At 41.0% G+C, this 16349-nt stretch overlaps 1 protein-coding gene across 3 annotated transcripts in view; it reads left to right on the forward strand.

Annotated features, from left to right (window-relative positions):
- Nucleotides 1–16349, forward strand: part of CCDC170 (coiled-coil domain containing 170) — a 123493-nt gene that overhangs the window by 80228 nt on the left and 26916 nt on the right. For all 3 annotated transcript variants that reach the window (XM_004044843.4, XM_063707956.1, XM_055390863.2), the window contains one exon: nt 10887–11087. In XM_004044843.4, the coding sequence (XP_004044891.1) occupies nt 10887–11087 (201 nt within the window). The remainder of the gene's footprint in view (nt 1–10886; nt 11088–16349) is intronic.

The following is a 16349-nucleotide window of genomic DNA, read 5'->3' on the forward strand; positions in this document are numbered from 1 at the left end:
TGATTGAGGCTTGTTTAACTCTGTCATCTTGTTTCTACTGTCAAGAACTCTCTTTCTCTATAAAGCTTTACCTAGCAGAGTCCACTTCAGCGCAGGCTTTGTTTAAATTATCATCAAGCCTAAATTATAGAAGTCGTAGTTAATGAGGCTTTAAAGTAAATGATCTCCAAAGTCCTTGTATAATTCCATTATGAACTATTTCTTCTATTGCTGTCGTGCTTGCTTGAAAGGAGAAAATGCATTTTACCATCTTTTAATGTTACTAAAAAACTCAGAAGAATCACTAACTCAAAGTTCAGGGTTGCATCTGTCAATTTCCTTGAGTGATAGTAAATTCCCTTTAAAAATTCTCCAAAATTCGAGCTTGCAGTAAGCCGAGATTGTGCCACTGCACTCCAGCCTGGGCGACAGAGCGAGACTCCGTCCAAAAAAAAAAAATTCTCTGAAATTTGCGCATACTCTAGGAGCAACCTTAGTGGCCCCTTTAGCCAAGCGCGTTTTCTTTTCTTTTCTTTCTTTCTTTCTTTTTTTTTTTTGAGATGGAGTCTCGCTCTGTCGCCCAGGCCAGAGTGCAGTGGTGCAAACTCGGCTCACTGCAACCTCCGCCTCCCAGGTTCAAGCAATACTCCTGCCTCAGCCTACCGAGTAGCTGGGACTACAGGCATGCACCACCACACCCAGCTAATTTTTGTATTTTTAGTAGAGACGGGGTTTCACCATGTTGGCCAGGATGGTCTCGATCTCTTGACCTTGTGATCCACCCGCCTCGGCCTCCCAAAGTGCTGGGATTATAGGCGTGAGCCACCGTGCCTGGCTGCCAAGTGCATTTTCTATCTCTTTGTGGAGATAAAATGTGGAGTGCTCATTGGCTGTCCTCCACTCTAATGTGTAGAGGTCTCCGCGAATAACTTAGTTTTTCTTGTGACTCAGTTTACATGGAGGTACTTGATTAAGAAAATGATTTATAGGTTTGGAAATAAGCTTCATTAAGTCATTTCCTTAAATGGCAACAAATATGCAGACGATTTCCAGCTCATGAAAATTTAATTTAAAAAATTTTCAACTTGACGATGGTGTGAAAGGGATACACATTCAGTGGAAACCACAGTTTGAGTGTGCATGCAGCCATCCTGTTCTTCACTTTCAGTATTCAACAAATTACATGAGACTTTCAATACTTTATTATAAAATAGGCTTTGTGTTAGATGATTTTGCCCAAATATAGGCCAATGTAAGTGTTCTGAGCACTTTTAAGGTAGGGTAGGCGAAGCCATGATGTTCGGTGGGTTAGGTATATTAAATGCATTTCTGACTTAAGAAACTTTCAACTAACACGTCTTTGTCGGGACACAACCTCACCATTAGTCGAGGAGCATCTGTACTTCAATAGCTAATTTTTTTTTTTGCCATTTCATTTTATTGCTTTCCACTTCTATATTTTCAAGTAGTTTCTTAAAACTACTTTAATCCCTGAATGTGAAACAAGGCACATAATTATCAGCATGATGTATATGTTTATTTTCTAAAGCCAAATGATGTAAATTGGTTAAGCTGGGTATGCTTTCTCCCACTCCCCGTAAAAATTAGAATGATTCAGAGTCTTTTTAGTGCCTTTGTCTGCCATTCCTACCCTGTAATTTTTTTCAATAGCTGCCCTCCCTATTTAAAAGCCTGAAATCAAGCATATAGCTGGTGTCTTGTGTGACTCATCTTCAAGTAAAATCAGGAGAAAATGGATTTCATATATTGTCTTAGAAATGTTTCTAAAGAATGGGAGCTTTACAAATTGATGAATCTGTTTGTTGAGGAGGCTGCATGTCCCTGCCAGCTGCCATGGCTACACACACAGTCAGTGGCTGAGTAATTCTGATGTGAAGTCTCAACGGCGGGTTCAGGCTCAGCTTGGCAGATTCTCCGCTTCAGGCCGGCTCCTGCTTCCCGAACGTTGCTTGTCTTGTTTACCCCTGTGCTATCCATTTTTCCCCTCCTGTGTTTGCAATTCTCAGTAGAATTCAGGACACCACCCACACTTTTACAGCATGTCATTTCTACTTGTTCCTTGCATATCTGCTTCTGGCAAGATCTAATCTTCTTTTTAGAAGCTTTACTATATCTTAGAGCAAGGTTTTTCATCCTCAGAACTATTGACGTTTTGGACTGGATAATTTTTTGCTGTGGGGGCCAGTCCTGTGCATTGCAGGATTTTGAGCGGCGTCCTTGGCCTCTACCCGCTAGTAGCACTCCCCTTCCCAGTTTGTGACAACCACAGATGTCTTTAGAGACTGCCTAATGTCCGCCGGGGGTCAAAATTGCCCCCAGTTGAAAACCACTGTCTTAGAGGAATGTTCTACTGCCAGGTTCCCACGAATTCTAAATGAGTATTTAGATGTTACTTAGCCTTGGAATTTCAGGACACCATAGCAGTTGTTTATGAAATAATGACTTCTTGCACAATGACAGAAAGTTACGACATTTTCAGATTTTACTTCAGAATTTTGAGGCAATTTTGTTTTCTTCTTCACCTCTATCTGGACATTTTTCCTGTTCTGCTTTAGGTACACCTAAGGCTTTATTTCGTTCCTTGAGGTGTTTGCTGGTCCAGGTGCTCTGTGGGAGCTGTGTGGACCCCCCCTGATGCTATAAAGCAAGGGTCTCCAATCCTCTGGCTGCGCCCCCGCACCAGTGCATGGCCTAGTAGGAAATAGGCTGCACAGGAGGAGGTGAGCAGTGGGCGAGCGAGCATTGCTGCCTGAGTTCACCTCCTGTCAGATCAGCAGCGGCATTAGATACTCATAGGAACGTGAACGCTATTGCGAACTGTGCATGCGAGGGATCTAGGTTGCATGCATCTTATGAGAATCTAATCCCTGATGATCTGAGGTGGAACAGTTTCATTCTGACACAAAAATTGTCATCCACGAAACCAGTCTCTGGTGACAAAAAGGCTGGTGATCTCTGCTGTAAAGGACTGGAGATGTGCTTCACAGCCCCCTCCTCCCCATTCTGATTTCAGAGCCCGATTATCATTCTCCTGCTCTGTTCTTAACCCTGCCACCTACTAAAGTGAGCATCTTCCCAGAAGCACTAGCACACTTCCATTTGGGACGTTTCATTGTCCAAAATTATGTTGCGTGGTTGTTCCGGGCTACAGAGGCATCTGAGAGAGTGAACAGATGGAAGTTTCAGCTTTTCCAGCCTCTCCAGTTATATGAGTTTCCTGGGGCTGCTATGACAAAGTACCGCAACTGGGCGGCTTAAATAACAGAAAGTTCTTGCCTCACAGTTCTGGAGATGAGAAGTCTGGGATCAAGGTGTCAGTAGGGTTGGTTCCTTCTGAGGGCTGTGAGGGAGAGTCTGTCCCATGCCTCACTCCTAGCTTCTGCGGGCCTCAGGCATTGCATTCTTTGTTGTAGGGATAGTGTTCTTCCTGTGTCTTCACATTGCCTTCCTCTATGCATGTCGGTCTTTGTGTCCAAATTTCCCCTCTTATAAGGACCCCAGTCATCTGGGATTAGGGTCCACCTTAGGGACCTCGTTTTCACTTCATCACCACTCTAAAGACCCGATTTCCAAAGAAAGTCACATTCTGAGGTACTGGGGGGCTTCAACATATCTTTTTTTGGGGGGACCTAATTTAACTCAAAACAAAAGTTGAGATGAACAGAGGAGGTGGGATAGGGTTAGCCAGTCAACAGTGCTGGCCACACAAGCCGACAGAAGGGAAGGAGGATTTGGTCGACACTTTCTAGTACCTGATAACTTACATATTCCCCAAGTGAAAATTATAGCTTGAATAATTGGAAAAGAGTTTATGTCTAAAAGGAACTGGACTTTAAGTGACCCAAGTGGCTCTTTCTTCAGTGTAGAACTTTTTGGCTTCTATTTGGTTTAATTTTAGGACAAAAATGTCTCTCTGGTGAAATCAATGCATAGTAGTCCCTGGGGAGTGAATTAAATCTTTTAGGGCATTATGACTTTATTCTAAAAACCATGCAGCTTATTCTTTAACTATATTGTGCTTTTTGTTTAAAAAAAAAAGCACAAACAAAAAAATATCTTTTTTGTTTAAAGGTATGTATTCTTCACCCCTCACCCCCCACCGCCCACCTCTAGTGTTGAAATATCTGGTGCATTTTGTCCCATAGAATATCAGGTATATGTTAAGAAATGATCCTAAGAAAAAGAAAAGAAAAGAAAGAAAGGCTTATTTATTGTTTAGACTTTTTGGTGTGAAAAAAAGCACAAGTTTACGGTTTTGGTGGAGCACATATGTTCACTCAGGCACTGGCATTCGATGTTCCCAAGAATAAGTCAGAATGGAAAGTTAATTTATTTGAATTAATTTATCTAAATTTAGTTAGAAAAAAACTTAGTGGTGTCATATGCACTGACACCTAAATAAGCTTCTGAAGCTACGTTCTGTGATCTGATAGAGTGCAGGAGGGCTCTCAGCTGTTTTCTTCTCTCTGGACACAAGAATCTTGGCATGGCAGGTATCCCCTGCAAATTTCAGCGATCTACGTATTAGTGGTTTTAAAGTCGCACTTCGCTGAGTCTCAAGGCTCTGTAGAGCACCCTCAGGTCCAGATGGGGTGAAGATGCAAGAGAGACCTTCTTGCCTTTGATTCAAACACATTTGTCCCTTATTTGTTCTTCCTGGAAAGACTTCTGGTTGAGAGAAAGACTATGCTGAAAATAGTTTGAGAAACATGACATAGGACAATTCCTGGAGGGTTCTTTAGCTCCTCATGGCGACAGCATAGGATTGACGGAACCCATGCACTGGAGCAGTAACCCTGATGACGGAAATGGACACGATGTGTTGAACTTCAATATGGTGTGAAATACTGTGGGGGTCAAATTATCTAAATCAGCTCATTGAGTCTTCATAGCAAAGTCTACGAATTTCAGAGAGATTAGTTACTTGCTTCAGTTAACCTGCTGGTAAGTGGTACAGGGGAAATTGAAACCAGGGCTATCTGACTCCAAAGCCCCCGTCCTGCACTCTGGTCTACGTCAGATGCTTACATCTTCCTTTAGGGTCAGTATCACTCCCTTAGTCTAACTTACTGCAGTTACTCTGGGCATCAGCTTCAGAATGGAGACCATACTGATTGATGTCTACAGAAGGCTTGCTTTTTTCCAGTAAAGTCGGTGGTGTGCTGACTATGGCTAACTGATCACACAGTTCTCCCTCTCTCCGCCTGAGGTTTATTGAATCAGTTTTCTCTTTGGTTTCATTCTCTCCGCTATGTCATTTGTGGTATAGGAGATGTTGAAGGGTCTTCAGGTAGAAATACTCACTTCCTGTTTGCAGTCCAACGTGAAACCACATCTCCTGATGTGCTATACTTCTAATAATGCAAATCAGTCCCTTGGGAGGCAGCATCTTGTGGACATTTTTCTGTAGATTACATTGTTTGTTATACCAAGATAAACACTGTTTCTCTTGCGTTAAGATCAGATTTATCTGCTATGTTAGTAAGTTATACTTACTAATATAGCTATGAATGTATCAGTAGATTTTTTATTATTGGTAAGCAGGAAAGGTAGGAAATAAGAAATGAGGTTTCTCAGAGCTTCATGTTCTGGGATGACACTAAAAATTTCCTTGGTAAATGTAATTCCTTGGATGTGGCTCTGAATAGCTTACCATCAAATATCTAATTTCAAGCACACATACAGAAGTGTTAAATTAATTGAATTATAGGTCTGGAAGCTTGAGAGCCATGGAAGCACAGGATTGAAGAGTTTAGAGCTCAGGTGGTCTAACCTTCCTCATGTAGCACTTCAATCTGCATTGCAACATTCTTAATTGGTATAAGCATACCTCAGAGACCACTGTGACAAAGCAAGGGTCACAATAAAGTGAGTCACACAATTTTTTTTTTGGTTTCTCAGTGCATATAAAAGTTATGTTTATACTAGACTATGTAGTCTATTAAGTGTGCAATAACCCTATATCTAAAAAACAATATAGATACTTTAATTAAAAATACTTTATTGCTAAGAAGTGCTAACAATCATCTTAGCCTTCAGCAAGTCATAATCTTTTTGCTGGTGGAGGGTTTTGCTGTAATGTTGATGGTTACTGCTGATCAGAGTGATGGTTCCTGAAGGTTGGGTGGCTGTGGCAATTTCTTAAAATAAGACAACAATGTAGTTGAAAACAACAGTTGACTCTTTTTTTTCTCAAAAGAGTTCTCTGTAGCATGTGAGCTATTTGATAGCGTTTTACCAACAGCAGAACTTCTTTCTAAATTGAGGTCAATCCTCTCAAACCTTGCTGCTTTTTTGTCAGCTAAATTTATGTAATATTCTAAATGCTTATTGTCATTTCAATAATGTTCAAGCATCTTCACTAGGAGTAAATTTCATCTCAATAATTTTCTTTGCTCACCCATGAGAAGCAACTCTTCTTCCATTCAAGTTTGATCATGAGGTTACAGCAATTCAGTCACATCTTTAGGCTCCACTTCTAATTCTAGTTCTCTTGCTATTTCCACCACATCTGCAGTTACTTCCTCCACTGAAGTCCTGAACCCCTCAGAATCATCTCACAGATGACACCTATGATGTTGATATTTTGACCTCCTCTTGTGATTTATGAATGTCCTTAATGGTATCAAGAGTAGTGAATCCTTTCCAGAAGGTTTTCAATTTACTTTGCCCAGATCCATCAGAGAAATCACTCTCTATGGCAGTTGTAGCCTTATGAAGTATATTTCTTAGATAATAAGACTTTAAAGTCAGATTTACTCCTTGATCCATGGGCTGCAGAATGAATGCTGTGTTAGTAGCTGTGAAGACAACATTCATCTCTTTGTACATCTCCATCAGAGTTCGTGGGTGACCAGGTATGTTGTCAATGAGCAGTAATATTTTGAAAGGAACCTTTTACTGAGCCATAGGTCTCAACTTGAAATATTCAGTAAAACTTTATGTGAACAGATGTGCTGTCATCCAGCTTTGCTGTTCCATTTCTAGAGCACAGTCAGAATAGATTTAGCGTATTTCTTAAGGGGCCTAGGGTCTTCAGAATGGTAAATTAGCACTGGCCTCAACTTCAAGTCACCAGCTGCATTAACCTCTAACCAGAGAGTCAGCCTGTTCTTTGAAGCTTTGAAGGCAGGCATTGACTTCTCCTCTTTAGCTATGAAAGTCCTAAATGGCAACCTCTTCCCATAGAAGGCTGTTTTGCCTACATTGAAAGTCTGTTGTTTGGTGTTGCCACCTTCATGAATGATCTTAGCTAGATCTTGTGGATAACTTGCCTCAGCTTCTACATCAGCACTTACTGCTTTATCTTGTACTTTTATGTTATGGAGATGGCTTCTTTCTTTAAATCTCATGAATCAATCTCTACTAGTTTCAAACTTTTCTTCTGCAGCTTCTTCACCTCTCTTAGGCTTCATAGATTTAAGGAGAGTTAGGGCCTTGCTTTGGATTAGGCTTTGGCTTAAGGGAATGTTATGGCTGGTTTGATGTCTATTCAGACCACTCAAACTTTCTCCATATCAGCAATAAGGCTGTTTTTTTTTCTTATCATTTGTGTGTGTCTTAGTCCTTTTGTGTTGCCATAAAAGAATACCTGAGGCTGAGTAATTTATAAAGAAAAGAGGTTTATTTGGCTCATGGTTCTGCAGGCTATACAAGAAGCACAGTGCCATCTACTTCTGGTAATGAACCTCAAGAAACTTTCACTCATGGCAGAAGATGAAGCGGAGCAGGCATCACATGGCCAGAGAGAAAGAAAGGGAGAGAGAGGAAGAGGTGCCAGGCTCTTTTCAACAACCAGATCTCATGGGAACTAAGAGTGAGCAGTCACTCAATTCTGTGAGAATGACACCAAGTCATTCATGAAGGATCTGCTTCCATGAACCAAACATCTCCCACTAGGCCCACCTCCAACTGTGAGGATCAAATTTTAACATGCGATTTAGAGAGGACAAATATCCACACTGTATCAGTGTATTTACTGGAGTAGCACTTTTTTTTTTTTTTTTTTGAGACAGTCTTGCTCTGTCACCCAGGCTGGAGTGCAATGGCGCAATCTCAGCTCACTGCAACCTCTGCCTCCCGGGTTAAAGTGATTCTCCTGTCTCAGCCTCCTGAGTAGCTGGGACTACAGGCGCCTGCCACCACGCCTGGCTAATTTTTGTATTTTTAGTAGAGATGGGGTTTCACCATACTGGTCAGCCTAGTCTTGAACTCCTGACCTCAGGTGATCCACCCACCTTGGCCTCCCAAAGTGCTGGGATTACAGGCGTGAGCCACCGTGCCTGGCCTGGAGTAGCACTTTTAATTTCCTTCAAGAATGCTTCCTTTCTATTCCCAACTTGGCTAATTGGAGTAAGAGGCCCAATTTTTGGCCGATCTCAGATTTCAACATGCCTTTCTTACTAAGCTTAGTCATTTCTAGCTTTTGAGTTAAAATGAGAGAAGTGCGACTCTTCCTTTGTTTTTTTTTATTTGAGATGGAGTCTCATTCTGTCACCTAGGCTGGAGTGCAGTGGCGTGATGTTGGCTCACTAGAACCTCTGCCTCCCAGGTTCAGGTGATTCTCCTGCCTCAGCCTTCCAAGTAGCTGGGACTACAGGCATGAGCCATCACGTCCAGCTAATTTTTGTATTTTCAGTAGAGATGGGGTTTCGCCATGTTGGCCAGGCTGGTCTTGAACTCCTGACTTCAGGTGATCCACCCACTTTGGCCTCCCAAAGTGCTGGGATTACAGGCGTGAGCCACTATGCCCAGCCTGACTCTTCCTTTCATTTGAAAACTTGGAGGCCATTGTAAGGTTATTAACTGGCTTAATGTGAATATTGTTGTGTCTCAGGAAATAGGGAGGCCCAAGGAGAGGAAGTGGGGTCAGCCAGTTAGTGGAAAAGTCAGAACGTACACATTTATCATTTAAGTTCACTGACTTATATGGGAGTGGTTTGTGGCACCCCAAACACTGCAAAAGTAACATCAAAGATCTCTGATCACAGATCACCATAACAGATATCATAGTAATGAAAACGTTTGAAATATTGCTAGTATTGCCGAAATGTGACACAGGGACACAAAGTGAGCGTGTGCTGTCAGAAAAATGACGCTGATAGACTTGCTCAATGCAGGGTTGCCACAAACCTTCAATTTGTGAAAAACTAAAATATCTGCGAAGAGCAATAAAGTAAGTGCAATAAAGTGAGATGTGCCTGTAGTTAGCCAATTTCCGGCCATCTTCAGTGACTGGGAATCCACTCCCTACTGGACAGTGTCTTTACACAGCTGTAATCATTGTAAAGTTTTCCCTTTCTTCTTTATTTTGATTATTTATTATTTTTAATTTTTTTTCTCAGACCTCACAGGGAAGAGTTTTTCCTTTCTTATAAAGGAATGCTTAAGTGAATGATGACATATTCTCATGATGAATTCTTAATGCAGCCATTAAAATGTTAATTAAGAATTTCAAACGGCATGAGAATAATTAGGTAAAAACAAAGACATGAAATTGCATGTATAATATTTCAAATATATTTTAACAATACACAAAAACGAATTATTTAAAAATATTAATGGCTTTTGCCTCTGGGTGGTGGCATTACAGGGGATTGTTTTTTGCTTGTTTATACTTTTTGTGGTTAAAAGAAATTTTATGGGGATATCTTACTTTATAATTATAGGAACTGGGGAAAACATTTTCCTTTCATAAATATGGAATTTCTTCTCTGATTTATACCTATTGGTTCTCAATATAGGCTCCAAGGGTAACTCAGAACAAATCCTTTTGTTCTCCCATATAATAGCCTTTCAAAAAGTTTAAAGGCAGGTTACGTGTTTAAGCATGGCTGTTTATAGATGGGCAAACAGAAATTGTTTTCTTTTTAAAAATTTAGACAGTAAAAATCTGAAACAGTCAGGATGTTTCCATTTCTGTGAGAATGGTACTGTACTGTTATGTAAATACTATGTTTTCCCTCTTCTCTTCCAAAATAAACCATCGAAAGAAAACAAATTTATCACCCTAGGCTTGGTGGTTTTATTGAATTCAACATTTTATGCAACTGGATTTAGTAAAATCAGTTTGAGTTTTCTGAGAGTGTCCCTGAGGTCCTTGGTAAACTTGCACTCTTGGTTTAAGGGAATGATCAGGACAAAAAGAGGAACTCCCGGGAAGGATGGGAGCATTGGGCAAATCAGGTGGGTTGTGGAGAGCCTGGAGGGACTTTAACATGGGACGGTACTCAGATTCCCCTGCTCTCTTGTACATTGACACTGACCTTATTTAGAGTCACCATATTAAAGAGATGTTGACCTCTCCAGTGCAAAAATGGTATTACTCTATAACTATGTAGTGTAGAGTCAGCATCCCTGGAGTTTAGGGCATAGGTAACCAATCTTCAATAGAAAGCTGAAAAAAGTTTGAAAAAGCATGTATCTGTACATGAATTCCCTGTAATACCTCAATGTTACCTACCAAGATTAACTCACTGTCTAATCTTAAGTCAACTCAAAATGGTGAAATAATTTTTCTGGGGAATGACTCTTTGTAGATTTTTACAGTACTTTTTGTCTTAATTCTTTTTCCTACTAAACTTTGAAACTCTTAGCAATAGTTTTGGGGTAAGTAAATGTTATCCATAAATTTTTATTGATTAACCTGATAAAAGAATTATATAAAAATTAAAAATACCAATCGAAAAATTTAATTCAATAATGAAAGTAGATTATTTCAAACAGACGCAAATACAGCTATCAATTACATATTTTAAATGGGATTTTTACAAATAATCTGGAAGTTGGTATCATAAACAGTTATGCTGCTTAGGCAGAGCAGTAGATGTGAACACTTCCTTGCATCTGAAACAAGGCTTATTCTTGATCTGTTTCTTTGTTTCCAGATGGTCTCCCAGCTTGAAGCCCAAATATCTGAGCTTGTTGAACAGTTGGGAAAGGAGTCTGGGTTTCACCAGAAAGCTCTCCAGAGGGCCCAGAAAGCAGAGAATATGTTGGAGACTCTTCAGGGTCAGCTGACACACCTGGAGGCAGAGCTGGTTTCTGGAGGTGTTTTGCGAGACAACTTGAATTTTGAGAAACAAAAAGTAATGACGGAGGGCATGTCCATGAGTGGAAGCATCTGTTGTAGTATAAAATTTTACCTGAAAACATCCTGAATTTTACAGTATTTAGTTTGGTTAAGTCCTGGACTTAATTGGTTAAGTCAATTTCAAGGAACAATGGGTTTGGAGCTACCTTGATTCAAATTAATTTAATTAAACTCAACAAGTATTTATTGAATGCCTACCATATATGAGGTCCTAAAGGTCTGGCAAGCTAAAATATGAATAATACACAGTTCCTGATCTTAAAGGGCTCATAATTCAATAGGGGAGACAGATACTCAGATAATTTGCTGTACTATAAGTTTATACGTGTTATATGTATTGAATTAATAAAGCGCTGTAGGAACTACCAGATAAAGGGAAGATTTTATAGGAGAGGAGATAATTAAGTTCATTTTTGAAAGATAGGTCAGATTATAGTGGAGAGAGGAGACAGATACTGTAGGGGAAACAGTTTGAAGAAAGGCATGAAATCTGGCAAGTGCATAGTATATTCAGAGGACTCAAAATGGTGAATCCTCCATGGCTGGAACATGTTATTCTTGGTGGATCTGTGGCAAGGGAAAAGACTGGAATGGCTTAGACTATGAAGATGGAGTGTTCTTTACTCTGTAGAATATGAAGTGTGGTAAGTGTGAGCATTGCAGTATTTTATTTTATTTTATGTTTATGTTTATTATTTCTATTTTTTTGGGACAGAGTCTCGCTCTGTCGCCTAGGCTGGAGTGCAGTGGCGTGATCTCGACTCACTGCAACCTCTGCCTCCCGGGTTCACACCATTCTCCTGCCTCAGCCTCCCAAGTAGCTGAGATTACAGGCGCCCGCCACCACGCCCGGCTAATTTTTTGTATTTTTAGTAGAGATGGGGTTTCACTGTGTTAGCTGGGATGGTCTCGATCTCCTGACCTCACGATCTGCCCGCCTCGGCCTCCCAAAGTGCTGGGATTACAGGTGTGAGCCACCGTGCCAGGCCACATTGCAGTATTTTAGAAAGATAGCGTGATGTCCCCGTGGAGCTGAGATTGTGGCATGGAGGGTCTCGGAAACAATGGCACTGATAACCCAGTGGGAGAGGAGAGTTAAACGGGAAGAGAAGGAGCCCGCACTGAGGATTCGAATGTGGGGAGACAGTCAGTGATCTTTGAGAGGCAGTTTTGGTGGAGCGGTGGAGAGCAAAAGCCAGTTTGTTTGTGCTGAGGGGAGACTTGAGAGGAAGGGGAGCGACCTCCTAGTAGACCAGTGTGAAGTCTGCTGACCAAAGAGAAGAGAGGCATGAGGCAGTGGCTGTGAAAAACAAGATCAAAGAAAGGTTTTGCTGGACAGGATGGGGGGGAAAGTATGGACTGAAAGAGTCTGTAGGAGGGAGTGTGGGAAGGGAAAGGGAGGCACACAGGCTCAAGAGCCTCCATGCCAAATTTGGCATGAAAAATGCTCTAAAGTTGAAACATCTACACCCAAGTAACATATTCCTTTTCATTCTTCTGTACTTAAAACATTGAGGAATCGTCATGCCTGCATTGAGGTTGGATATGCAAAGATGTGCCAAAGGTGTCTGTGGAAAATCAAGTCTAGCAGATGAGACAGGGAGATCGGGGCGTAATAGTACAATAGTGCAATTAGTGCACTTGGTGCAATAGTACAATGGTGCAATAGTGCAATTAGTGCAAATAGTGCAATTAGTGCAAATAGTACAATTAGTGCCATGATGGAGACAGGTATAAAATTTGACAGAAACGTGGAAAAAGGAGCAATGACTTTTTTTCTGTGTGGTAAGTGAGCCATCTTCACAGAAGAGGGGAGCATTAAAGAATGAGTAGGAATTTGTCAGGCAGAAGAGGTGGGAAGGAATTTGAGGCAGAAAGAATAGCAGGAACAAAGAAGAAATGGAGGTGTGAAAAGATGGCTCAGGAAATGAATGAGGTGCAGGGAGCCTGGGACATGATGCTTGGCGAAACCAAAGGCGTGAGATAGCACTGGAGGCAGGTATAGGAATGATCGAGATAGGTCAGTCTAATGACTCAGGCTTCACTGCGTAGGTAATGGGAAGCCAGAGAAGGTTTTTGAGTAAAAGAAAGATTTCTCTCAAGTCAGACTGGCTTAGAGGGTAGCAGGGGTGTCCAACCTTTTGGCTTCCCTGAGCCACATTGGAAGAAGAAGAATTGTCTTGGGCCACACATAAAATACACTAACAGTAGTGATAGCTGATAAGCTAAAACAAACAAACAACAACAAAAACACACACACACACAAAACAAACAAAAAACAACCATGCATAATTTTTGAGGTATCTGCCACCACAGATAAGCAAAAAAGTCCTTGCCTTCCAAGGGTTGGACACAGCTGAGGGAAGGTAGGGAGCCCAGTTGGTGGCTCCCTGACTGGTCCAGTTAGATAGTCCAGTTCAGACTAGCCCAGTTCAGAAGATAATAAAGATCTGAACCAAGTAGTGGTTTTGTGAATGGAAATAGGGGATAGATTTGAGAAGTCTGGGAGAGTGAAGGGAGCTTTTTTCTATTAGATGTCTGTAAAGGTGTGATGGTGGAAAATTTGATTTTGTAAAGAAATATTGGCTGGGTTTGGTGGCTCACACCTATAATCCCAGCACTTTGGGATGTTGAGGCAGGTGGATCGCTTGAGCCCTGGAGTTCAAGACCAGCCTGGGCAACATGGCGAAACCCCATCTCTACAAAAAACACAAAATTTAGCTGGGCATGGTGGCACACACTTGTGGTCCCAGCTACCTGGGAGGCTGAGATGGGAGGATAGCTTGAGCCTGGGAGGTGGAGGTTGCAGTGAGCTGAGATCATATCACTTCAGCCTAGGTGACAGAGTGAGACCCTGTCTCAAAACAAACAAACAAACAAAAAACCAAAAACAGGCCAGATATTGTGGCTCATGCCTATAATCTCAGCACTTTAGGAGGCTGAGGTGGGTGGATCACTTGAGGTCAGAAGTTCAAGAACAGCCTGGGCAACATGGTGAAACTCCATCTCTACTAAAAATACAAAAAATTAGCCAGGTGTGGTGATGTGTGCCTGTAATCCCAGCTACCCAGGAAGCTGAGGCAGGAGAATCGCTTGAATTTGAGAGGCAGAGGTTGCAGTGAGCCAAGATCACACCATTGTACTCCAGCCTGGGTGACAGAGACTCCCTCTCAAAACAAACAAACAAACAAACACAATAAAACAGCCATGACCAAACAAAATGAAATATTGCACCTGAGTATGGTAATGTAAATTGGAAGCCATCTAACTGCCTGCTGGACAGCTTCACCTGCATGGTCCGTGAACACCAAAATACACTCAAAACTGAAATGACATCTGCTCAAATTTGTCCCTCTCCTGCTTCAGTCATGGTGGTAATCTGCCTCCATTTGCCCAAGCCATCTTCAACACTTCCCTCTTTTCAATCAATTCCTAAGCACTGTAAATCCTGTCTCCTTACTAGATCTCCAATGCCTCCCCCATCTCTATATCCAGCAGCTGTGCTTTGGCTCTGAGAATTGTGCTCATTAACACGGACTAGGGAAACAACCTACTAACTGAGCTCCCAGCATTGTTCTTTGTGCCTCAGATTTACTCTCTTCATTGCTGCCAGGGAGGTCTTAATGAAAGGTATGCCTAATCTTATCTTTCTTTATCTTAAAACTGGTCAGTGGTTCTCTGGCGCCCCCAGGATCAGGTACAGATTCCTTCTTTTTCCATGGCCCCACGTTCTGTGAGCTGGCCAGGTGGCCTCTCCATCTTCCCTCTCCCCTGCAATTTCTCCTGCCAGCAGGGGCAAACTCAGAAGCCTTCTGGGAGTGGCAGGACCCTGGTGGGGTCTGTGGTGATTACGGAGCCTAAAGACATCCATGCAGGTTTGTAGCAGCACTCGTCTGGCGTCCTCCAGCTGCCTCCTACATTGCCCACAGCTATTTTCACCGAGAGAATGTTCTCCTCACCTCCTTCACCTGGCAGCAGCAATCTCTTTGAGATTCAGCTCAAATACCACTTCCTCTGGCAGTCTTCCCTAAGAGACTTACCTATCTTTCCTTTTGCTCTCCAAGCAACATGCATCTGCCTCTCTCATGGTACTTTTTACTGTTATTGGATTGTTTTTAAATTTTTTCTTCTCCAAATATACCAAGCTTCTTAAGGCCAGAAAAAATCATTTTTTCCTGTGTTTCTCCAGGGTCTAGAGAAAGAGTCAATAAATATTATTTGAATTATAGAAGAAATATATTAAAGGCAAGAATTTCAGGTGGATTGGTATTTCTTCCCTTCCCTTACTATAAATGAATCATTAATTTTAATTGGGATTATGTTCAAATAACTCTCAGTTATGAAAGCAAATTATGTAAGCTAACTCTGTCCGTCATGAATTTTCTGTCGCTAACTGCATATGAAATGCACGTTCTGGTAAGGATGGATAGTATCATGTAAATTGAAAAGCAAAGTTGCACAGAGTTTAAATGCTAAATGCAGGTAATCTGGCAGACTCAAAGACAGTAGAATGCAGTTTCTTATTTATGCTGAACTGTGATTCAAATGAACAATATATACAGTAATCCTTCATTTCTATGAAGTTAAAAGTTTCTAGTAACCTTAATCTTTTGAAATATAGACAAAATCCTTGAAATAGAAACTTTCTCTATGGGGTCTCGGCTTGCTCTTGTCTTAATCCCTTTTTGCCTGTTGTAGTCCTGGCCTAGTAAATGGATGGGTCATATGTAGAAATAGAAAGAAAGAGGGTTTCATACCGTCATGTAAAAGGTACTTATCTATTTTATGTAAAATACAAGCAATAGCAGTTAGGTCACTTTCATGGACACAGGTTAAAAATTAAAAATTCCAGATAGCTGATACAGCATTAAACAGTGATAACCTGAGGATGTAGAGACAAAAGCAGTTTATGGTATTGTAGCACAATGCAATAAGTGATATTTGCAATGACTGTGACTTATAAAGAAGAGATAAAATTGTATTCATATGTATGCTATTTGCCAAAATTGGAAAATATACACTTATAAATAATTTCATCCTGATAATTAAAACATAGCTAGTTCTGGGCTTTAAGCTGGTGTGCTTCAGTTGGCAGGAAGTTGTACCTATTTAAACATTTAATTGCCTGAAAATGCCAGATGGATAAGTTATTGCAATCAGAAGAAAATATCAAAGATAAAACCCAAATAATAAAATGATGATATAGAAAGCTCATTGATTGATTTATTCATCCAGCAAGCACTTAGTAAGCATTGTC

Source organism: Gorilla gorilla, chromosome 5 (assembly GCF_029281585.2).
Source record: "Gorilla gorilla gorilla isolate KB3781 chromosome 5, NHGRI_mGorGor1-v2.1_pri, whole genome shotgun sequence".
NCBI lineage: Eukaryota > Metazoa > Chordata > Mammalia > Primates > Hominidae > Gorilla > Gorilla gorilla.